Source organism: Phalacrocorax aristotelis, chromosome 2, assembly GCF_949628215.1.
Source record: "Phalacrocorax aristotelis chromosome 2, bGulAri2.1, whole genome shotgun sequence".
Lineage (NCBI taxonomy): Eukaryota > Metazoa > Chordata > Aves > Suliformes > Phalacrocoracidae > Phalacrocorax > Phalacrocorax aristotelis.
The window spans coordinates 75,796,580-75,822,528 of NC_134277.1; the positions used below are offsets into that span (position 1 = coordinate 75,796,580).

The window sequence follows — 25,949 nt, forward strand, 5'->3', positions numbered from 1 at the left end:
TTAGGTCGAGTCTTCACAGCATTTTGCAGTTGAGGAGAAGTTTAAGGTCTCTAGGAATTATCAGGCTGGTCTTTGCAAGGTGGATGCCTTCAGACATCACTGAAGAGGCTCAAGAGGAAAAAAAAGGGCTTCAAGAGATCTACAGAATGGCCCTGCTCCATAGATTCAAGTTGCAGAAGACAACAGCATAGTTTAAAAGTATGAAAATGAGGGGGAAAAGAACCTTTTTCATAACAGGAGGACCTGCTGGGACTCAGGTGGCCTTCCTCTGTCAGAATGGTTACCGAAAATTTTTTCTCTTCAAGAGAACTGTGCCGTGAAACCAAAAGAATCCTCCCTGTTTATCAAGCAGCAAAAAATAACCAATGACTTCAAATACTTCTTTAATCTCTACCATCCCTACAGAAGGCTTTTCTTTTTACATATTTCAGCTGGTTTATTGCATAAATATTATGTTAGCAGTCATTCTTCAGCGTGTAGGTGGGATCGCCAGTAGGCAGAGACAGTGATAAATGAGTCTCCAGGTGTTGCTGCTCTTTTTAGAAAATCCTTTAACAAGTAGTTATGAAGATTGAGGTCATTTTGAAAACTTATAAGAGCTAGGGTAAGCTGCTTCACAGACTTTTTTTTTTTTAAAAAAACATGCTGTCAAAGTTGGTGATCCTAAAATGGGTTGTATCTTTCTACTTAGCTCTGTTTACAAAACCAGATAATTATTTACATGCATTTAGTTTTGAGGATGCATTGAAGAGGTCATGGCTGGGGATTACTGGAGCAATGTTTTCTCTAATTTCTTTTCTGGCTGCAAGAGAGCAAATATTGCAGTCCTGAACTCTCCAACAGCCATTTTGTACACTTGATGACAGCAAGCAGGTGATGATCTGTTTCATTAAGGTAATTATCATAAACACCAAGAAGCCAGGAGAGAGGCTGCACAGCTCAACAGATAAGAGTCTAAAGCCTTTCACCTTCAGACTGTAGATCCTACCAACAACCAGGCTGAACAGGTTCATTCAAGTATCCAACCTACACGAAAGCATCCTCATCACCATCAGCATCTATCAAACCCAGTAGGAACTGGCTTGCTGATTGACAAGGCTCCACGGGGAAGGGGAGGACTAAGCCTGATCACCATGCAAGGAGGAGTGGTGGGCTCTGTTAGTCCCAATGCAGGCAACACTGCTGAACGGAAGCTCTTCTTGCTGTGGTGGTTCTGCAGATAGAAGATTGCTGGCAGCTTTCCTGCGTATCAAATGGATGTAAACTATTCTGAGAAGCACACCAAAGGAAAAGGAGGAAAAACAATATTTCAAAGCTTGTTCAAAGCACTGTGCCACTGTCCTTATCAACACCATCCTTTGGCACAAGGAAACGCACTGAGAGCGGGTAATTCCAGGCGAACACCACCCAAAATACTGTTCTGAATTCTGAATGCTCCTGTGCCAGCACTTGGAATCGGGTAGCAAAGAGGAGGGGTGTTTCACAGTCAGGATCAGTGCTGAAGGCCTCAGCTCTCAGGATGGAATAAACACCATATTAAGGGAGCAGAGCCGTGGAAAACCGTTTGGCATTTCATAACCAAGTCCCCCACCTTCACACTTAAGTAATATTTTATCGTCTAGCATCATGTCTTGGCACAGAATTCCACAGGCCGAGACTTTTGTAATTCTTGTGCTCTACAGTGTTTCCCCCCCCCCTCAAGACACCTCTGTCCAAAGGTAGAACACAAACAAGCTCCATTCTGAGTCATAGAAACATAACACATGCGTAAGTGCATGCAATAATCTTGGTATAATTTGCCCCTTAGTCATTGTCTAGTCCTATTATGTAAATCTGAAACATGCATTTTTGAAAATAAAGGGCTTCAGTAAAATAATTACTGTTGTAATCCTGGAACCACACCCAATAAACAGTTTAGCAATCAACTGGCTCCATATATTTGAAAGCTATAAACAGATTAGTACAAAATTAAAGCAGTAAGGGCCAAAATCTCAGCTGCTGGTGTAAGTTAGTACAGTTTGACTAAATCAAATTAGCAGTTTGATTGACTTCAATTAAGCTACACTAATTTACATTAGGCTGTCTTCTTTTCTCTATATATCTATGAATAGCAGAGCACGTGTATGCGTATATGGGGGTTTTTCCATATTCTAGGCAAATAGTGATCTTTAGCACAATAATCTTATTCCTCTCTCTGCATACGTAGATTTGTGAAACTGAAGTATGACCTCAGGCACTGGGGAGAGAAGAATTGAAGGGCTACCAGAAAAGAAAGAACCAATGACTTCAATCCAATAATTTCAATAAGCTCCTATTCATTTTCTTAATAAGAAATTTGCTTGACTACAGAAGATGGCCTGAGACTGCCCTTAGCAAGCTCATTTCAAGTAAATGTAGAAATTATTATCCATTTACAGTTTTTGCACAATTCAGAATAATAACCAATTTTTTTAAAACCAATTTTGCTAACTTCACTATTTTCCAGGACAGGAGTTCCACCTGGCTTTTTACACATCTCCCTATAATTCATGACATGACTTTGGTCTCATAGTAGAAATAATCCTTATTTCACTGGTTTTTAGTGGCATAAAATTGGTCATTAGAAAGATCAGATGATTGAGAGCTCCTTTTCGTCTGGTAAAGGAGCCATCTACTACACATTCATACTAAGCCTTATGAAACATGTGAATCCTTACCATTGTCCTCAGGTTGCAGGTTGAATAACTGGGGCACAAAGTTAAAAGATATGCTTAGGCCAAGGAATGGGAGAACTAAGCAGTCAGATGAAGAAACAAACTCTTGTGCCCTAGCCATGTACTGAAGCCATGCTTTTCACTCAGATCATCCACAGTCCATCACATTGCCAAATTAAAAATAATCACTACACTACAATTGCTTTTCTGGTGTCCTGTCTGAATAATCTTTTATCACAGGGGCAGGAACACAAGGGGGAAAGGGGAACTGTGAAAAAAAGGTTGTGGATCAAAACATGCATTGTATCTGGGTGACAGAAGGGACAGCCTCCTTCTAAATGTCCTTTAAAGCAAAAAGCAACAGTACTGCTAACGGAGAAAACACATAAGGAAAGAAAAAAAACAAATTCCACGTGGCTAAAAAAAGCAGAATGAAAAAGTGAGGAAAGGAAACCTTGATCTAATTTACTACCAACCCATTCAGAAAAATTACTTACATGGCTATAAGTTATGAAGAGCGAACATAAAGGTGTCTGGAGGAATTTTGGTACTGAATGGACCTAAAAGGATCAAGGCAGACCTCCCCTCCAGGGCTTAGGAGAAGGAGAACAGGGATGGAAGTGATAGAGCAGCCAATAGAACTGCCAGCATGGCCAGACCACAGCTGCGGTTCTTCTATCAGACACAAAGGAAAACATCTGCCATCCTGGATTTCCACTTCACAATCCCCTCCTGAACACCAACCAAGCAGCTGGAAGATTGTAGCCAGAAGTAAAGGGAAACTGGGAAAGCAGCTGCTCTGGAGAGCGAGCAGCTGTCCTGGTGAGGAGATCCAGGCCTCCCTCTGATCCCATGCGGGAGGATGGTACCAGTGGCCATACACATCCTGCAGCCAATTCAGATTTCATTTTCTGGAAGGTGTAGCAAACCAGAGCTATAGTTCTTAACAAGATTCATGTGGTCAGAAGGAAACAACCCCTCATACACTCAAGGGTAGATGAAAACAGAGACTGAGTGCAACAGCTGCCGTTTGTTATTGCATTAGTATCTATCTCACATTGCTGAGTCTAAAGCCTGACAACACATGCTGCTAACACGCCAGCACATAGGAGTTTGGTTCGGCAGCCTTCATCTCTCTCTGGGTCATTTCACCTCTTTGCTGTAAACACACTGGTTTGACTGCAATGCCCCAATAACATCTGACATCTTGAAGCATGTGGAGGAACACGTCTCTCTCTTTCTCATCAGTTTTTCTTTACAGACATAAGCCTAAGGAGGGGCCTACCCTTACAATGTTTGTCATTTTGTGATTGCTGTCGAGTAACAAGTAACAAACATGAAAAGCTTTATTTGTGAGCACAGCATAGGGCTTTGACCAAGCGAGAATATTGTTCTGTATGTCTTTGTTACTGCGTTATTTCCCAAATACCAAAATATTCCTGGCTGGGAAGGCAGGCAAAAGCGGCATGTATTTAGCAGCACATGGCAGGACAGTAAGGAAAATGCTGGCTCTGCTGCTTTCCCACATCTAAGCTTATCTTTCAAAGCTTGGGGAATACTGCACTACTGACTAATAGGATCAAGCAAATGTTAACATTAAAAGAAAAAAGAAATTAATCCTGATCGTTCATTCATATATTTTGATAAAAGCCTGTTTTCCATATGCTCTTTCACTTGTTTTATGCTGTCACAAATTCCAACAAGTTTAAGGGCAGGAACATTTGCAGAAACAGATAGTTCTTATGCAAAGCATAGTAAATGCTCAAGGAGTGAAAACTGAATTAATACACAACACAACATGCTCTTGAATCTGTAAAGGCTTATTTCCATCTTTGAAGGAATACAGCTGAACCATAAATACTGTCCATAACTAGTCAAACTTTGACTACGTATGTCACATTTAGTTGACACTACAAAGCTGCCTGCCACTTCATAGATAAAGGGTTTCTAGTATCCTTCAGCATTACACTTGCGGCTAAGATTTCTTTCTTTCTTTTCCTTTTTTCTTCACCACAGAACTTCAGGTTTTAAAAAGCAAGATAAAAAACACATTGCTGAGCCTTGGAGTTTTCAGACAAGTCTCTGTTGAGCTTTCCCTATCCAAGTTTTAACTCCTACATACCACTGAAGTACAAGGCTAAGTTTTAGAAGTCATATAGATGGCTGAACAGACTGAGAAATCTATGGTGGGACTGTCAAAATACCTGGGTACTCCTTCCAAAATCCGCAGGTGATGCTTTACCTGAGAACTTCTGAAAAATCTCATCATTGGATTATCAGTATTTTCAAGCTCTTAAATAACTTTTCTAGAAAACAGAGCACTCAAGAATCCTGGAGTCTCACCCCCGAAACTCACTGAGTGGCTGAGCAAACCTCAATTTCTGAGTGCTTCTGTATCTCCCCTACAGCAATACTAAGGGTGCTGATCACCAGGGCAGATGTGTTTTTCGTCAACTAATCTCAAAGTGCGCTATACTAGTTAAGTAAGATTAGAAACTGGCCTTTACAGGGTAATCCAACTAGGCAGCAAGGGGACCCTTTGGAATTGCTAGAATTATTTCCATTGGCTTCAGTGGACACTGAATCAGGTCTAACAAGTCTATCATCTTGTTAGACCTTGAAACGATAGGTGCCTTTGAAATACCTATATATAAAGATACAGAGAGATGTAACCTGCCCATCTGTGTCTCAATTTCCTCATCTCTGAAATATGGATAACAGCTATTTACCCATCTCTGTAGAAGGCCTGATAATATTTAAAGCAATTGGTGTGATGACTAATTAGCTAATATTTGAACAGGGATTTGAAAATTTAAAGCACTACATAACTGCTAAGTACTATTACTAAATTAAGCCAACTGTCACTAATGGCAGACAGTCTGATCTTTGCTGCTTGTTAACACAAGACCAATTACACGTAATGAGTCCCATAAAGTCTAGAATATGTCACACATGGAGAAATTAATGAAAATTAAGAGGAATAAAATGGTACATCATCATCATTCAATATTAAATTTATTTATTGGATTTCAGAATTTTAATCAGCAATGCCTACAACAATTTCCCTTTCTATATGCACTGTATAGCTAAATAAACCATACACACCTCTTTTATTGGAAATGAGGTCTGGGTTTGCCTTGTGTCATTAGACTATCCCCCAATACTGCTGTTAGCTCCTGTGTCAACAGGAGCCCTGTTCATCAGTTCATGAAGCTCCAGTTAGGTTTGCTGCTCTTCCTACTCCAGCTGGGAAGTTATTACAGAATCTCATTTTATTAACCTCCTAATTACAAACCTAATCCATTAATGACCAGTCTATTTCCATTTGGCTTTTCCCAGATTGTACCAGAAGCTCACAGTTATTCTGTAGTCAATTAGCATATCCAAATATTTCTCCACCTAGTTCTTTCCCACCTCACGCTGTATTGGCTTGTAGGGACCAACAATTTCCGCTAAAGGTAGAAGCCCTCAACTATGAAACTTTTAGTCTGTTTCCATCGTTCCTGCCCTCACATTCCCAGTATGGGAAGAACTGGACATTATCTCTACATTGAAATTGCCTTCTCATCTTGTGTCAGCAGAGAATTTCATCAGCTGGTTCCAACCTTCTACACCCAAGGCACTAATGAAAATGTTAAGTAAGATCAGTCCCAGGCTGGCCTGTGAGGATTTCCACTAATAACCTTCCACTAAACTGGCAGAACCTGTGCCATCTCCCTGGTCCCTGCCCACCTTCCTACCAGCTTCCTCGGTTTAAGAAAGGTGTAGTCTATGTTTGCTGTCCCAGTGTTTCACTCCTGCCACAGCAGTTTAGGAAATGAAATCTGAACGTTTCAAGTTAGCCTACTTTACGCAGTCTTTGGCATGCTCAGTGAAAAATCGTAGTTTTTTCAGATTCCAGACTCACACAAAACAAGTACAGTACTCTATGCTCAGCTTCAGAAATGTAGAGGTAAGTACAGGTCTCCATACATATTCAGTGAAATCATTACCTACAAGGTCTTCAGAAATCGTTAGGAATTATTCCTTTTCAACTGCCTAAACAATTACTGGTATTTATTAGCTCTATTTTGACAGAACTGGTTTAACACATTCTTAAAAAAATACACAACTTATTCTTTTTGATCATCACAAGAGTGTCATCAGCCTACCACAAATATTGTAATAAATAACTCTACACCACAAAGAAACATGATCCTCTAAATGTTGAATCAACGTATTTGCTAAGGAGGTGTGTATCAAGTCAAGTCATCTCAACATATAACTGATCCCCCAGTGGGAAGCAAACAAACAAACAAGAAAACAGAATATCTTACCTTTGAAATGTCAGCTAATACAGCTCTGTAGGCCCAGTTTCTCTCTAGCATATGCCCCCTGTGAAGCAGCTGAAAGAGTCACAAAGCTGCTTTAGCAAATGGCCTGGTCTACAGCTCTCAGCAAAGGAGTTCAATGATCACACAGCGATCAGGGACCCTGCAAGTCTTCCCACCAAGCCAAGAACAACTAGGCACTTCCTCCTCTCCTTTTCCTTCTTGTCTGCAAGGCCACATGCAACCTCTTTCTCTCCCTCTGAGAAGCTGGATTATGTTGTGATGGCAACTGCTCTTTCAGACCCAGATCCTCCATAACATTGAGAGCACAAAGGCTCCTGACTCCTGTGTCTCAGGGGAACTCAGGTAAAACAGCTGTTAGGGGAATTCCCTCCCTGGTAATAAAAATCTCCTCCCTCAAGAAAAAGAATGTCCCCCCTACACATTTTGCCTGGAGGCAAAAATCAGCATCTTATTCTTTCCTTCCCAGAAAAACATTAAATCAGCCAAACGGTTCTTGCTGCCCCTCCACTGGAAAGAGGGAAAGTAACAACTAGAGGAGAAAATCTGGAAAGAAAAGCGTGACTGGCGAAAAAGAAGTGGTAGCGCTGACCTCCTGGCTCGAGGGCAGTGCGGAAAGGAAGGCAGCTCAGAGTGGGAGGGAAGTGGTAGAGGAAAAATAGTATGCAGATGAGCACACACACACATGCAGATACAGATTTACCAAAGACTAGTGAGGAGGCGTCAGCCTCCCTGTCAGCTCCAGTTTGTGTAGCATGTATTACTGCATCTAGTGGTACAGCCACAGCAGCATGGCTCAACTACCCCCTACCCTATTTAGGAAAGGGCATTGTCTTTCCTGAACAAATGGATCGGCATCTACATGTGCATATGTGAAGTGGCCAGTATTATAGGAGAACGTTATATTACATGTGCTATACTCAGTTAGCATGAAACACTATAAGCTTACATAGGGAAAGTGATCTGATCTTGCATTTGTTCCATATCTGCAGTTCCTAGAGACCCATGCATGCAGCCAGACTCTGAAGCTATAAGAAATCTCTGATTTCTCTGAGAAAAAGAAAAGTAATTAGAAAAACTTTGTATTCTTTGCACTTACAAGAGCAGATACCCTTACACCAGATACTGCTCTTTCAGCAGATCTTTGTGGGCGGAGATTTCATATCAGCATGCCTGCCAATTCCTGCCAGAGTTTCATCCAAGCCACAACATACAGAGTCAACATTGATTAGCATTAATTATTATTTATAAGAAGCAATATTATCTGCATTACTATCTTTCACACTTATTTTAATGTCTTACATAGGGCTCATGTGCATGGTACATCACTGCCCAAATAGGCAGAACAAGGCCCCATGGAATCTGCAGACTAACGCACAACATTTACAACGACCTAATCAAAATGGTTTTGAGACGGCAAAGACAGGAGATCCCCTTTTCTGCGCTCCCATGAACTTGCCTTCTACTTTCTGTTTATAGTCAGGTCAAGATTTCTCTTCTTTTTTTTTCCCCACAGCCAGGAAGGAATAAACAAAAAATCCTGCCTGTAGATCATAAAATTGTTTTCTTTCTAACCAGAAAAACAGAAAAGAACCAACACAAGAACAGCATTCCCCCACACCATTTGGAACCATCAAAATACAATGCTTCCAGTACAAAACTCTCAAGTGAGTTACTTGCACTTTACCAGAATGTATTGGTTTCACGTGACCAGAGAAAACATGCTGAATGCATTTATGTTGACTTTATTCCTTTGTCCGTTTTTTTTTTGGCACAAGCAGAACCTTTCTCAGCCACCTCTTTATTCTGGTTCAAATCTTGCCTTCATACCCAGAATCCTATTCCATGAAACAGAGTTTCATGTTAGCCAGTGGGGCTGATTCTCTTCATGGGCACTAAACAGAGAACTCGCAAATATTACAAAATCCATTCAAAACAGTTAATTAGCCCAGATCACTATTATTACTAGTATTGAAGTTATTAGTATTGTTGATAATAACTGTTCATAAATAATCATTTACATACATTAAATTTAGCTGAGAGAAATTGTAAGCATTAGCAAATCCTCTAATGAGCATGGTGCATATTCTCTTTTTAATGAGTTCTGCCACACTTCCAGTTAAAGTGGTAAAAAAATATTCTTTAGTTTCTTCCTTATTTTGTTGCTTGATGCAATACACAATAGCACAGGCACCACGATTAGTTCAGTGAATCCAATTTAGAACGATACTTTTGCATAGGCCAAGGTTAAGAAACCACTTGAGTACGTTAAAGTAAATTCACCTAGTCAACCCAGGCTTGTTGGAGAAACTGTTAATAATCAGCTGGAACTGCTGAGTCAAAATTATGAATGAGATGGAAACACTGAGCACATTTATGTGCTCCCATTGCTTGTTCCTATTTGGGACTGTTGCAATCACAATTATGCATATCTCTGAAATACTACATACTTTGACCAATATGTATTGCAACATTTTGCTGTGGAGTCACAACACATTGTGTCATACTGCATACACCTTTCAGCGAGGAGTATGAACTGAACAGAGTAGGAAAACGTTGGATTACCATTTGCTATTAAAAGCCAACCTCCATCTGAAAGAGTTTGTGAACAGTTTGATTGCTATCCATACGTACATTTTATTTGCTTTGCTTAGAGATCAGGCTAGACTTATTTCAGTTGCCAGATACATAAGAAAAACAACTTTAAAACTAGGTATTGTTCACATAATTACCATTTTCCCTATTATTCACATATGCATTAGATTTATTCATTCCATAAATTATCTGATCAGAAAAGAGAAACCATACCATTTTTTCTTCTACAACTAGCAAGCATGAGCATTACAGGCATTATAAAGGAGTCCTTTTTGTTATTGGGGTTTTTTTGCCAAAATAAGTCACAATTAGTTTGTATAATAGGAAACCTGAGAACACTGTTCACAGCTCATGGGCAACTAACACAAATTATTTGCAGGAATAAAGCATTATGACGTTTTTACTCCAGTTTCCAACTCCGACATGTCATGCTTTTGGTTAGCATTCTTTACATGAAAAGACAAGAGATATGCTTCCACAACAATAAAAGCATTCTGTATGGAAAATAGTTTGATCTTTATTGTATCTATAACCAGTAATTACCATGCCATTATGTTTATACCAACAGCCAAGCACCTCACTGGCATCAACAGACACGCCTTTTTTGGCAATACAGTTACAATCGCATATGCTGGCAGTTATCTTCATCCAAAATGCACAGAGACAGATAAATATGAAAAATGTATAAATTATTACCCAGATCTTTAGCTAGTTCATCACACAACACTTCACTGAAGTTAATAATGCCATACCGTCTGATAACATGTCCTATTATTCACAGCCTAATTAAATTGTACATGGAAAGTTAACAGAAAAAGCTAACCAACCAAGGCAATGCAAACAATGCAAAACTCAGTGTGGCAAGCTTAAGCTAGCTCTATTAAGCAACATATCACTAACAGTGGAAAGAACACTTTTGGAAAGCTCTCAGTGTCAATAAAGATATCCTTTTTACTATTGATTAAGCAAGGCAACCATCAGGGCACATAAAAACACATATTAACTCACCTTTTCCTGGAGCAAGCACTGATGTTCTAGCATTTCATGGAAAGATGTTACAAAACAGTCTAATGCAAAATGTCCTTCTGCATGAGTCATATCAGAAAGAATGATAAGCAAGTGGTAGCCAGGCAAAGGAAGAGAATAACTGCAGTGCTTGAGGTGGAATATAGTGTGAGGCTTTTAAATAGCAAATATGTTTTGAGGGGCAATTCCTCTCATAAAATGTTTTGGTCTAGCCCACTACGTTCAATTGTATCTTAACTTCAGGATGAAGTTTGATTAATGACAGAAGTAGCTTTTCTTTTCACAACTGACTATCTTATATAAATAGTCACCATTAAACAGAGTACCTCAGACATCAAAAACCAGGGTACCTCCATTAGGTACTTCCTAAGAGGAGATAAGTAATCTGGAATTCACCTTAAATACCTCTAGAGCTCTGTAATACATCCCAGGTGATCACCTGGGAAGTCTTAGGCTTCCTTTCAGCTAACAGAAATGGGCACTGCAAGCTGCAAATCACTTCATGTACTATAAGCACCTGCTTTGGGATGAGATGATGACAATTCCCTGGTGTGGCAACATGTGCAGGCATTTACAGTTTCAGGCAGCAGCTCTGAGAACTTACTATCTGCAAAGCAGAATCTACATATTTATAAATTTTTAAAGCTACAAATTTTCAGTTCAAACTCACTATTATGTCTTCAGTTTGCAGGTTTTCTTTTGTTCTTGCCTATGAATTTCTCTACCTTCTCCTCTATTCTCTAAAGCCACTCTCCTTAACAGTATAACTTTCCAACCATTTAATAACCTATCCAACAGTTTTCTTGTGGCAGACTGAAATGGTGTTTATAAAAAAAAATTGCTCAGGCTGTCATCAGATCTTACCTCTGGAAGTGAAGACTCACAACACACTGAGAAAGACAGTTTCCCTACAATGTTCTTGGGCAAAACTCTTCAGCATCACTGGAACAGAAACCCAGCCAACACGTCCCCAAAAGTACACTGCTGAGGATAACAACAGTGCTGCTGTTTCCTGTAAAGAACAGATGAGAACAACAACAAGCTCATCAAAGCTTCAAGATATTAAATGAATACAAATATTCATATAAGTTACATCTTGCACTGGCAAACAAAAAGGAGCCAGGACGTGGACTCAGGAGCTGGCATGTGATTATCCACACTGTTTAACTAGCAAAAGGCTCCCTGACATGGGCTCTCCCCTGACACCTAGTACTTTCTCATGCAACGCACAGGCATGGTTCAAGAGAGAGAATGCACTAAGGACCATTCCTTCTAGGCAGTGCAGAGGAGGCCACTTCTTTGGAAGGAAGATAATTCAGCCATGTGGATGCAAGCCCTCAGGGGCAAAGACTGGGTGCTGGCCTGTTTTATTTACTAGTGCTAAGGTAGCCATAAAGACCGGATGGGACATTGTGGGCATCTTTAAGTATAAGATCAAGATTTTATCTGCAAGACTCACCATGATGCTTCGAATGCTAATGAATACATTCACGCACAAGAGTAATTTTCTCAAATTAATTAGAATTACTCCTATGTATAAAAGTATGCCAGCGTAGGTGTTTGCAGAAGAGGTTTTGGAATGTCAGTCATCATATACCCATCAGTTAAAGTACACTCATAAGTTCTTTCGCTTGGAAGATTGTATTAACCTTAATATAAAATACATGTTTTCTGGGTCTGATGACTCAGGAAGAACTTGCAAGTCTATACCTCAACCCATTAATCTTATATAAATAAACTTTCCCCTTGTGAAAGGGAGTCCCATAGCATTAATAAATAGGGATCTTTCTCAACCATAATCAGATTCTGTAAGAATCATTTAGAAACATTTAGATTAATTATTTGTTGCGAATTATTCACTTAGCTCTGTCTCGTCAATCAAGAAGCACAGCTCTATTTCTTTCGGCAACATGAGCTAGCATAATAGAGCACAGAGTTTCCACATTTAACTCTCATATCCAACACCATTTAATTAAAGTCTCAATGGTGAATAGTCATGACTCTGGCCAAAGTTTTGAAGGTTTGAATTCAGGCCCACTGGAGTGAAAGCCCCACCTATTCAGTTTGCCTCTGCACTGGCTCCAGCTCACTTCGACAAGGGGCGACCTTTAATGATAGTGCATTTAAAGGCCAACGTGGGGGTACAAGGGTACAGGGTGTACTACTTCACATCCTGCCTTCAAAGTAAACTCTGTCCAAGTCACCAAGATTTACTCACAGAGAGCTGACATGTATTTAAAGTTGCATGGTGGGAGGGCATTTTTCCCACAACACTTTGATAACTCTTAAAAGTTTTAATATATGTTGGGCTTTGCTAAGTTTCTTGGCGTTGACTCCATCTCAACTGGAGAAAGCAAAAATGGACTGCCTTCCAAACCCCTATGGCATAAATAAATCAAGTTATGAATAAGGACTCTTGTAAGCAATGAGTAACTATCTCCATAGTCTGATCTATCAATGTCAAGTGCCAGGGCTTACGCTTCTCTGAAATGAGTACTGAAGTCTGCAAATTTCTGAAATAATATTCCACCTTCTTGAAAATCCCCCTGTGCATCAGTCATGCTCTGTTTCTGTTTCAGGATCTTCTATTCTTCACAGTTGCTGGAGATTTTCACTAGGGGAAAAAAAAAAAGAAAAAAAGAGAAAAATTTTGTACAGAAATTGCAGTTAGAAGGAAGTATCAAAACGATGCATAGCAGCCCCTTTCCAGAATTACACGCTGATGTTCAATCTTCAGTTTTGCATTTTTTAATATTTTTAGTCAATAAAAAATCCCCAAACTCCTCAATCACCCCTAGCCATGAAAGACAGGAAAAGTATACTCCAAGAGAGAAAATGCAGATGAAAGACGATTGCTTCCAAACGTACCATGGGAAATTAAAACCCAGAGAACTCCCTAGCCTGAGGAAAGCTGTAGAGGTGAGCAGTCCAAAAAATTCCACCAGCAGAAGCAGCCAAATCAGAGATCTTTGGGCACCCTGGAAACTTTCTACAGTCTGAGTGGAACTGCTCTGCTCTCAGTTGGAGCTATCCACTCCAACTTTCTCCACATCTGTCTTTTCATCAGTCCCTTTTTCCTTTTCATCTGCTACCTTTATCCTGGTTGCTCCCCTTCCCCATAGGCTTCCCCTTCACTTTTCTTACAGTAAAAATAAAAAGGTTCTGAAATGTCATTTCCATCATGAAAAAATGTCCAAAATCCCCAATGTTTTTAAAAGGGAAAATGATCCATGTAAAAAGAAACCCAGACAAGCAGCTGTGTGTCACAGCAGCAAATACAAGCCCCAGAGGAGTCAAGATATTGTTTGTGCTAGACTCCCTGTGTGCACACACACTTACTCCCTCCTCACGGTCCTGACTGACTTACAGTAGACATTCCATTAAAGCATATTCTGAGATGTTTAGTAAGACCTGGTCTTAACCAAACAAATCAGGACTACTGACAGGTTTACAGGGGAGAAGATACTGGGTGTGACACACCAGAAAATCACTAACAGACACTAAACTGGCTCAAGTCTGTGGACTATGTTTTACTTACCAGTCTTGGGCTAACACCCAGGACTTTTCTTTCCTTGCAAAGAAATGATGTCAGGCACATGGCAGTTCTTGAGATTTTGTATAAGCCAGCATTGCCAGAGGCTCTGTGCAGGTGTGGTTAACAGTTATTTAATGATTCTTCACAATTGCATGTATCTGTCTGAACATAAATACAGTCTGATTGTAATCTTTCTTTTCACACCATGAATTTGCCCTAGTGTTTCCACCCTTGCAGGTTCTCAAATGCCCGATCAAAGTTATTACAGACCTGAGATTCACTGGATCATTTCAAACCATTCACAAGCACTTTGCTGTCCTAGTGGCTCGGTAAGGTGAAGAGACTGAAGGCAGTATATTTAATACAAATGCTGCAGCTCTTCACTTAAATTCTGTAAGTCTGGCTCCCTTATGACTCACAGGACTCCCCTCCCTTCCCCATGTTTACACACTGATGACAAGTACTGTTAAGTTTCTAAAAGCAAAATTATCAAAAAAACTGAACGCTGGCAATCCCTGGGAAAAGCTCTCAGTCTTTCTCCTCCCCGCAGCAGCTGCACGAGCCTTTATTCAGCATAAATACTAGTACTGTTCAATTAGTTAAAATAATTTGCAGTGATAGTTTGACTGTTTCTTTTCCAAAAGGTAATAGTTTTCCTAATTAGTCACTTGCTTTGATAAGGCACTGACTTTTACTCTAATCTAAATTAACAAGACTTTATCTACCTGCATCATTTAAACACACCCTACTTGCAAATCTGGTATGACTAAAAACCAAGACAAGTGTTTGGTTTCATTTTACATTTGCTTCAAAGTGCCCCACTTGGAGGTTAATTATTAAACTACTCAAGTATATGTAAAGGTTCAGGGAAACAACAGGGTTAGTAGGTAGACCAGTAGTTGAGGAATTAGGAAATCCATGTCCTATTTCCAGCGTAGATCGTGTAAGTTTGGCCAAGACATTTAAATTCTGTGAGCCTTTACTTACAAAACAGAAATAGCAACACCCTCCGAGCAAAGCACTTTGACATCTTTAGGGAAGAAACTTCACGTGTGTGAGGCAACAGTATGTTTGTTTGCACCTTCAGTGAATGAAACTCAGCTAATCCCTTAAGAACTCACCTAGGAACTGGAGATCAGATACTCAACCCATGCAATGCAATAGAACTAATGATTTTGTCAGGTCTGCAGCAGCTGAAGCACCAGCTCCTCAAGCTTTTACTGCATTTCTCTGCCGTCTGAAAAGTGCTGAAAACACACTTAATTTCTGGAACACGGTTTGGAGGTTCCAAACCCCCATCCCCCACCACCCTGAGGTATTGTAATAGATGTACCCTCAGTGTAACCATGCTGCCTGTCCCAGGAGTAAGCAAGCAGCAGCATGGACCAGATTTTTCAAAGATACCAATGCTGTTCTGGAGCTGTCCAGAGAGTCGGAGGATTAGATCAAAATGACTCGACAGATGACAACTCAGATCTTGAAGCAGGGAAGGAAAATGGAAAACAGCAAATGGATGACAGAGCACGCACAGCAGAGACATAATTTGGGGGCATTACTGCCAAATCCTGCCTACCACAGGAAGGCCTGGCCATTGGCAGCCTGCTCCCCAATAGCTCCATTATAATTCAGTTGACTCGGTCCTGGTGTAAAAAGGAAAAAAAAAAAAAATAAAGTCTTTTACACCACTATTTATTTACACGTTTGGCTAATGCTTATGTAAGTCGTGGCATTCCACCCAGAAACAGCTTTTTGAAAACAAAGAAACACCAACAAAATAAACTCAAAAAACCCAACCCAGAAGTAAGGACGTTGAATACTTACTGCTGTTCAACTGGAATATTATTGGCAAGGTGATTCATTTGTTAATCCATAGTGCTATAAATAGTACTTTAACTTAGTTGAATGGAAACATATCCTTCATATCTCTAGTCATTTGTTTGCCCATGTAAAATATACGTGTTTTTGCGTTGGCTTAGGTGTATTCCAGGAAGGGCTAGTAAAGTTCAATGACTCTCCATCACACATTCAGAGCCCTTCAGCTCCCGGTTAATTTTGCTGTACTTCCACCATGTTTTTCACTCTGCTTCATCAATGCATGGACTAAAAGGCAGTAAGAGGCTACTGTAACAGCTTAGCTGGTATTTCCTCATATCATGGGCCAGCGATAGCAAGCCTCTGGCATCAATACCAAGTTTGGAGCCAACAGATATTTGGTCTGGCACCAGCAATAACAAGCTATGATGGTTTCTTTTCAAGTTTGTTTGGCACCAGTAGCAAGAAGCATTCACTAATCCTGGCAGAGAGCCACAGAGTTTCACTAAATGGCTTCTGCATCATAACTTCGTAACAAACATACCACAACATAGCTTATAATTGCGGTGCAGCCTGTGTCTTAGCAAGCAATTCCATCCAGACAATTACATCCAGACTTATCAATACCTGTGCTGCCTTCCAATACCAGTTTCATTCTTACTGTAAGAATAATATTCTTGAAGAGATCCACAAACCCGTAAGTCCATCACCATTTGGATCTTCTCTGTCTTGGTGCGGTTGTATGAAACCAGGTAATCAGCTACGAGAAAAGCCTATGGGGACAGTTACTAAATTAAGTCATCACAAAATATGTTGTAAATACTGTGTTGACTTAACCTCACTCCTCACCCTGCAGTCTTTTATGTAATGTACCTTCTCAGACTGCAGACCTGCAATATATTCCAGAGAGGTTCATCTTATGCCGGTGTGGAGCCCCATTCAAGCCCCTGAGGCTTAACATAGCTCTAGTAAGAAGAGAGAATTAGCTATAAATCATCTGAGTCTCTGGACACAGCAATCTCCATTTTGACAGCTCCTTGCTAAATGGCACAACACATTCTGATGAGGCCTCGTGGTGGATACCTCAGTGGACACAGCGCAGGACAAGGACCCCAAAGAGCTCAGTTCTACAGACAGGGTTGCAACCAACTTGCCAAATGATTTTCAGCAGGACTCCTCTTTGCCTGTAAAACGGCAGAGCTCTGAGATGTCTGGGTGGAAAGGATGTTGTAGGAACCAGGAATTACTTCTCTGGTACTAAGTATCAGTAACAGCATCAATAAGGACATCCTCTTCACAGGAGAAAATCTATCCCTACCCGTTCTGTCACAATCCAGTATGCAGGAGGAAAGAAACTTGCTTAGATGTAGACTTTTTTATGGGACATGAAGTGGGCACAGGGAGGAAGTGATACTAAGCTCTCGGCATGGGAAAATTACATTCTGAGCAGCAGCTCCCAAGAAAATAAAGACTGTGTGAAACAAAGTTGAAATGGAAGTCCCCACTGTAAATTCAGCTCTTGGTACCTGCCAAAGACAGGGAATGGCTGTCCTTGTGAAAAAGTGCAAACCCATAGATTTCAATTCCGAGTGTGGGAATTCATGCAGACACACATTCTGCTTCAGCGATCAAACTCTTCCTCTCGTGGTCTACACTGATTTCCACTAACCTCCTTTGTTACAGCTCAGTCCCTAGCTGGATTTCCTTCAACTCTAAAAATATACATAGTGCAATTAGCCAACCTTCACAGGCTCTGTAGTTCATTTCTGCATGCTAGGCACGTCTCCTGCTGTGAGCAGCCCATCCAAAGAGAACTCTTTGAACTGGTCTATTGTTGCTCGCGTAGTGTATTGCATTGTCCAATTTCATCATTCCTGGCAAGGCAGTGCACTCCTGCAGCTTGCTACAGGAGGAGGAGAGGAGATGATGAAGCACTTTGTCCAGCTGGTGTGCCAGACATCTCAGATGTACAAATAAGCTTGCCTACCACTAACTACAAGACTTTCCCAGTCACCACAGAGAGACCTTTATTGACCATTTGTGCTTATATGATCTGGAAGCCCTCTCCAGTCTAGTGAGAAGTCTTGAGGGGCAGAAGGCAGAAAGCATGGTAAGAAAGAATCGGGTGGAAAAAAAAAATATTAAAAGCAAGACCATAGCGTGACACACCTTTGCACGATGTTTGCTGAAGTGTAAAACCAAATCATGGTTTAAAATAGCATGGAGGCAACACAACTGGATCAACCATAAATATACACACAACCACCAGGCAGCATAGCATTTTGCTACATTTAGTAAAGGAATATTTTTAGAATTCATAGCTTGACCAAACTGCAAAGGACTAAACTGCCCTACCTCCAAAAACCCATTGGCACACTCCTACTATTTTGGAATTAAAGGAGGTGAATACTACAGAAAATAGGAAGCAAAGTGATTTTCAAGCAACCATTTGCATTTCTCCCCTTTGTATGTGACTAGGTACTCTTTTGGGTAGGAAAAGAGTGGGTCATACATCAAAAAAAGTCCTGCTCTGCTGCTCTAAAGAGGAAGACACATTTCATTTTAGAACAAAGAATTAGATTTTTTTTACATTGCTTCACTAGACATTTTTGGAGATTTTTCTTGGGGTGATGGGGGTGGAGTGTTTGGCTTTGCTATAATACAGCACATCAAAGCGCTTTTGATGTGAAGTTTACTTAACAGAATCAGTTTTTCCGATTATTGTGTTAATCTTTATAAACCTGAAGGCGATACTGTGCTTTTAAAAAAACTATAGCAGGAAAAGACTTGAGGTTACATATATTCTCAGTGGTGAGAGATGGGAGTAGTTGGACTATTTCACCACTTCTTACAACTTCACTCGTTATTTCATGGGGAGCAATAGCAATGGGCCTGGCACGGCTCTCACTTGGGCCAGGAAGGCTCTGTTTAAACTATGCAGAGTCCTTCACACAAGGACCTTCATAGGTTTGCTCAGGTAAGAGCCACCACAGATTTCAGTGGCCAGTTTACAACAGAAAGGCTCCCTGCTCCCAGCTGTTAATAGCTATCGTTGTAGTTGTATTAGAGCACAAGTTTCTGTCCCCTCTTAAATCTTGCAAAACCAGCTTTGCCATCCACTCCTAGTCTCGAAGTATGGCTGTGGAAAAGCTTCTGTTATGTCTGACGTGTTTACCTACAGCATTTGAATGACTTTTTAAGTTCTTTGAATAAAGATAAGAGACAATGTGTACATTTTCCACACAAATAGTGGAACGGTAATAAAATAAACATCAAAGGTAAGCTAGCAAATCATCGCTACTTCACTGCTATTTACAACAAAAGCAGGAAGAGGAAAAATCCTACCCTTGCCATTGGCATCATCTTAGAAAATACAAGTTTTGGAAGGAACGATAGCTTTTTCCCATACCCTTAAACACAAACATTGGCACCTACAGCCAATGCAATGCTTTACTGAAAGATCTCGGTTTACATTACACGGAGACAACAACAACAATGAACCAAGAGAGGTCTCCCTCCTCTTATTTTTGTCTTTCTGAATTGCCAGCTTTTCTGAACTGGTACAGCTTTAGTGAGAGGAGGAAGACATCCAACCTGCTATTATTCAAGTTAGCAAGAGTACGACCAAAAGGACAGAAGAACTTCTCATTGTTCAGTACTTACTACTTAAGACCCACGCAGACTGAGGAAATGGCAAAGCTTTGAACCAAAATGCAGGTGTGTCTGGGAACGTATATTCCATTCAAGAGAGATCGAAAGTAGTGCTGTTTGTTTCTTCTGTTAGTCTTTTAAACCTGCCCTTTTTCATCTTCCTCTCCAGCACTTCTGAACAGCCAGATCACAACAGTGTAGTCCTAACCGGAGTGACTCTGCATTAAGTATTTATTCTAAAATAAGGTCTGATTTAGAAAGACTGCTTTTGGAAAACATGGAGCAATCCAACTCTTACTCCAGGACACAAAATTCAAAGTCTACCTATGAGAAGTAAAATATAAGCACCACACTAGGTTTCTGGGGATGTTTTTGTTTTCTTATTGTTTTGCAGATGCTAGCGCTACTGCCGTATGAAGTCAAATGGCATTTTGCAATTGACTTTGAACAGCGAGCAGGATAGGACCGAACAGGGAGTTTTCAGTCAACCTACTGCCACACAGCTCTCCTCGTTGAGTCGTTCAGTCCAGCATACTGTTGAAGGAGGCAAAACCTCTGAAGCAGGGTAAGACCCTGACAACTTAAACCGAAAAACAAACCTCAAAATCATGACTAAGTTTTCTAGAAAGAAAACTGGCCAGGTAAAATTACAGAATACTTTTTGTCCCGGGTTTTATGGAAAATTTACAGATCCACAATGTGCAAAAAAAAAAAAATGTTAAAGCAAAGTCACTATTTGTGAACACAATAAAAGATTTTATTGGAGAGTGACAGTTATAACAGAGAGGTTACAAACGCACCACTCGGAAGAGATCAAGGAACGCTACTGTATGCACATTAACACCCTTAAAACTAAGGTTAAGGTTTTGACTAACTCTCTCGTAGCAAAAGCCCACAGCACGGCCTACCTGTTCCCATTTCACCCCCGCGCCGGTTGTGGTTATGACGGAAGGAAAGAGGGGCCACGACTGAAACAACTTTGTCAGGCTACATAAATCATTAGGAATTCACAACTGCGAAGCCGTGTATTATTTTCCAACAGGTTGTTGAACTGTCACATTACAACTTGTTGCTATATACGGCGCTATTAAAATAAATCACTGCATGTAACAGGTTCTGCTCTGCCACCTATAAGTCATTCTGCATTTTACACCTGGGAGGCGGGCCCGGCTCGGCAAAGTCGCGCCGAGCTGCGGCTGCATTCGAAATACCCGGGAAGGGGAGGGACCTGGCAGGAGAAAATACAAACAAGTTTCGTAAAATAACTTTCCAACACGACCTCGCTGTCATCTCAGCTAATTACGGCTCTGATACGTCTTATTAGCGCATACCCACCTTTGCTACCTTGCTTCTCCACCCACCGCTCTTTCAGATCCTTGTCCTGGCTCCGCCTCTCGCCGGCGTTATAATGGGCTGGTCTGAAAGTGGTGGAGAGACACAGAACCACAGGGGAAGAGAGAGATAATGACAATAACACCAATAACCCTAATAACCCGGCTGCTGCCCGCGCCGCAGCGAGGAGCCAGCCCGGCGCCCCGCCGCTGACGGGGACCGGAGCAGGAGAGAGAGGAGTAACCCCGACGTCCCCCAAGAGCTTCTCCCCGCGCTCGGGGAGCGCCGGACGGTAACATCGGACCACCGGGCTCGGGGGGGACGCGGAGAGGAGCCGGCCCCGGCAGCCGCCCGCCCGCCCCGGCCCCGCAGGGACCTCCTCCGCGGCAACCCGCTCCCCGCCGGCCCCATGGAGCAGCGAGAGTAAAGAGCGAGAAGGACAAAAAGGGGGGCGGAAAGAGAGCGAGCGCCCCGGTGGGGGAGAAGGCGGTGGAAGCCGGAGGAAGCGCCCCGTCCGCCGCCTCGGTGCCCGCCGGCGGGGAAGGGGCCAGCCCCGCGCCAGCGACCCCCGGGCCGGCCGGGTGAGGCGGGCGCGGAGCCCCGCTGCCCTGCCCTGCCCGCCCTGCCGGCACCGCGGAGCTGTCCAGGCCGGCGCGGCGGCAGAAACCCCCCGGGAGGCCCGGCCGCCCCCCGCCGCCCTTGAGGCCGGGCCGAGGGGCGGGGGTCGCGCCCGCCCAGCGGAGCCGCGGGGTGCGGGGGGGCCCGCCGCCGCCGCCATGAAGCTGGAGGTGTTCTCGCAGCACTACGAGGACAAGCTGAGCGCCGGCAGCGACCAGGAAGGCAGCGGCTCCCTCTCCCCGGCGCCGGCCGAGAGCGAGCTGGGCTCGGACGGCGACTGCGCCGCCAACAGCCCGGGCGGCGGGGCCGTGAGGCCGGGGCACCCCGCGCCGCCCCCGCCGCCGCCCCCCGCCCCACAGCCGCCGCCGCCGCCGCCGGCCGAGAGCGCCAAGGGCAAGCCCTACACGCGGCGGCCGAAGCCGCCCTACTCCTACATCGCCCTGATCGCCATGGCCATCCGCGACTCGGCCGGCGGGCGCCTGACCCTGGCCGAGATCAACGACTACCTGATGAGCCGCTTCCCCTTCTTCCGCGGCGCCTACACCGGCTGGCGCAACTCGGTGCGCCACAACCTCTCCCTCAACGACTGCTTCGTGAAGGTGCTGCGCGACCCGGCGCGGCCCTGGGGCAAGGACAACTACTGGATGCTCAACCCCAGCAGCGAGTACACCTTCGCCGACGGCGTCTTCCGCCGCCGCCGCAAGCGCCTTAGCCGCGCCGCCCCGCCGCCGCAGCCCGCCCGCCCCGCCGCCGCCCCCCCACCGCCGCCGCCGCCGCCGCCGCCGCAGGAGGCGACCGGAGCGGCCGCCGCGTCCCCCGGCGGTTCCCCGCGGTGCTGCTGCGCCTCCTCGCCCTGCAGCTGCGCGCCGGGCCCCGCCGCCAAGGAGGCAGCGGCGGCGGGCAGCGGGACGGCGGCGGCGGGCGGCGGCGGCGCCAAGTTCTCCAGCTCCTTCGCCATCGAGAGCCTCCTCCGGCGGCCGGCGGGGCCCCGCACCGCCCCGCCGCCGCCGCCGCCGCCGCCTCACGCCCGCCTCCTCTGGCCGGCGGCTCCCGCGGCCCCGCACCTGCTGCCCGGGCCCTACCCGCTGCTCCCCTACCCACCTGCCGCGCAGCCCCCGCCCGCCGCCGCCGCCGCCGCCCTCTACGGCGGCGGGCTCCTGCAGCTCTGCGCCTACGGGCTGGGCGAGGCGCCGCCGCCGCCGCCGCCGCTGCTGCTGGGGGGCGGGCGGCAGGCGCTGGCCCAGGGCGAGTCGCCGCCGGCGGAGCGGCCGCGGGCGCCGCTCTTCCCCGCCGTCCTCCCCAAGGGAGGCAGGGGGCCGCCGCCCGGCTCCCCGCTCTACGGGCCCCTCCGGCTGGCCGGGCCGCTGCAGCCGGCGGCGGGGGGCTCGGCCTCCTTCCAGCCGTACGCCGTGGAGACCCCCCTGGCTTAATGGAGCCCCCCCTCCTCCCCTGCGAGGGGCCTGCCCGGGGAGGCGGGGAGGGGGAAAGGAGGAGGCTCTGGATCCCGCACTTTAACTCCAGAGGCGACCAAAGCCTCCAAGCAAAAGCATCGGTGACTGTGCCTTAGCGAAATGACAGTGGGTTTACCTTAAACCAAAAAAAAAAAAAAAAAAAAAATGAAAACCCCAGAACAACTGTCGTTTTGGACATAGCCATGAGCCTCAAGTGCTTCTTACTGTTCGTCGAGACTACTTGACTTCAGCCATTCCCTCGCCGCCTCCTTGCCGCCCCGCCTCGTGTCCCCGCACCTCCTGCCACCAGAGGAGCCGGGGGTGTCCCCGGGGTGCCCCCGCGGAGGCGGCAGCCGGGGGGGTGCGCTGTGCGCTTGGGGGAGGCGGGAAGGGGGGGGGGGGGGTCCGGGGGCTCCTGCCGGGAGGAGCAGGGAGAGAGACAGGGAGGGGGGCGGGGGCTGCTGCGGAGCCGTAGGGCTGTACTGCAAAGCGATGCATCACTGTGCCAAAAGAAACCTTTCCTCCTGTCCGGCAACTAGCATTTCGTAGGAAGGGAGGACATTAAATTATTTATAAAAGTAGTGTTTTTAACACAAAGAGAGTGCAGCTTTTTTAATTAATTATTATTCGGGGGAGGGGAGCGGGAGAGCGGAAAGGGCTTAAGGAAATGTCAGGCGTTGTCTCCTGTACTGATTGGCGTTGTACATTTAAGGCCAAGACCACTGCTACTGGAAAGAGAAGAGTAATTGTTTTTCGTATTTTATTTTTGTGTTTGTATATAATATATGTGCGTGTGCATTTTATTGATGCTCGGCCACAATGGGTTTTTCCTTTTTTTTTTTTTCTTTCCCGTCCTCTCCCCGAATAAAAGCTGCCCCCCTAAATAAAGACGGTATTAAGAAGAGCGTGATGGCTGTGCTGGCGTGGAAGGAGGGGAGCCTGCCGTGGGGTAGCCTTGCCCGAGGAGCAGGGGGGCAGCCGGGCTGCCCGCCCTTTCCTCCCTATCCCGGCGGGCAGAGGTGCCACGTACGTACCCGCCTTAAGTGGACCACGGGACGTCAGAGAGGTTCTCATCCTGGGCTGCCGCCAGGTTTGGAAATCCTCTTCAGTTCCTCGAGTCAAATCAGGTTTTCCCGCCGGTGCTCAGCCCTGCAGAAAGGCTGCCGATTTACAGGCAGGCAGATTTGCAGGCAGGCAGTACGGCTTGGGGGCAGCCTGCGGAAGCCCTGAGCATCTGCTGCCCTTTATTTTTCTCCCCCCCCCCTTCCTTTTTCTCCCCTCCCCCCGAAGGACAGCAGACGAAATGCAATGTTGTCATCTCTCGGTCCAAAGAAAACTCGCTTCAGGAAGATGGCTGGCACGGCCGGGCTCCAGCTGCTTCTGGTGGAGGCAGCCCCGCTGGCATCTACGGCGGGCGAAACCTCAGCAGGGTGAACGCTATTAAATATTTGCTGGTAATAAAAAGTTTGCGCACGTTGCCTTCTCCCGACGCGTGTTGTGTTAAGGCTGTTTCGTGTTGTCAGAAGGGATGAGAAAAGCCTCGGAAAGCCTGAGTCGCAAGAGGGAAAGGATGGGGTTTTAACTGCCCGCCGTACTGAATTACAGTTTAGTGGCGTCTCCGACCTCGAAGAGCTTTAAACAAACACCGAAATGAAAACTCGGGGCTTGTTTGTTCGTTTGTTTGTTTTACTTTTAGAAAGGACGAAAATCGGCAGGCTTTTTTTCCCCTCCAAGTCTTCTGTAAGCACCGGTCACCGAAACAAACGAGGACAAGCAGAATTTGGGGCGCTGCTTGTTCTTTTATCTAATCACTCTTACTTCGGACCCCGGACTTTCTCCCCCACCTCCTTTTCCCTCAGCGCCGGGGCTCAGCCGCTGAACAGCTTCTATCCACCTCGCAAAAATTTTGCCGAATAGAGAAGGTGTGTTGGGAAAGGAAAGCTTCGAATAGAACAATCTGCGGGCGAAAACCCTGACTTGTTTCAAGAAAGCTCAAGCAGATTTCACGGTGTGTTTAGCTCAGACCATAACATTCATCAGAACATTGCGAGAGATTAGTGACTAATGTATGAAGTAATCCAACCCTTGAAGGAATTGGTTTTTATGTACGCACACACACACACGCGCTATTTCGACATCATTCTGCCTTCAAGGCTCTGTGCAAATATTAACCTCCCCTGCTATAAGCTAGCCTTTCCTCTAGCTTGTATTTTAACGCCTCTTTCTTTATAGGAGTCCACACAAGCCTTCGGTATACATCTGCTAATATCTTTTGGGTTTGTCCATCAGTAGTGGTCATATTTCAGGGTACGTTACGAGCACCTTGACGGGAGGTGGAATTTGTTATTACAGCCACCAGCCTGTGTTTAATCGGATGTACGTGAGCGTGGGTAGGGATGATTGTGCGTGGAAACGTATGCTTAATGGGATGACATTCGGCTTTTGACTTTTAGAAAAGTCCCTTTTTATTAAAAACAACTTGGCATTAAAAAAGAAAAGAAGCCCCCAGAGGTCGAGATGTGCCGTGTTAACACGCATTTATCTTCTATGAATCCCGATTTTTGGATGCGTCGGGAGACGCACGGCAGCAGCACGGTCTAAGGGGCATCTGTGCCCTGGCGGTCCTTCCCCAAAGCTCGCTGAGATCTCCCCAGAGGGTCGGGATGAGGATGGGAATGGATGGGATGGTCGGGGTGAGCCCGGGCCGCCGGGCTGGGGGCTGGGAAGGCGGGCAGGTACCCCGCGCCCTCCGGAGCCCGCTCGGCGGCCCGGCTGGGGGTGGAGGCTTTCGCTTGCTGAAGGGTCGGGTCCTCTGCGCCTCCTCCCCTTCCAGCATCGCTTCCTCTTCCCATCCCCTGAAGAGGAGACAAGGGACGAATTTCCCCCCTCGTGTCCTTCAGGTGGA

At 44.9% G+C, this 25,949-nt stretch overlaps 1 protein-coding gene across 1 annotated transcript; it reads left to right on the forward strand.

The window, feature by feature from the left end:
• The first annotated feature begins 21,276 nt into the window (after positions 1-21,276).
• Positions 21,277-23,242, forward strand: FOXQ1 (forkhead box Q1). Its single transcript, XM_075084158.1, has one exon. It carries the CDS (start codon positions 21,752-21,754, stop codon positions 23,021-23,023), a length of 1,272 nt encoding a protein of 423 aa, XP_074940259.1. The 5' UTR covers positions 21,277-21,751; the 3' UTR covers positions 23,024-23,242.
• Positions 23,243-25,949: the final 2,707 nt, after the last annotated feature.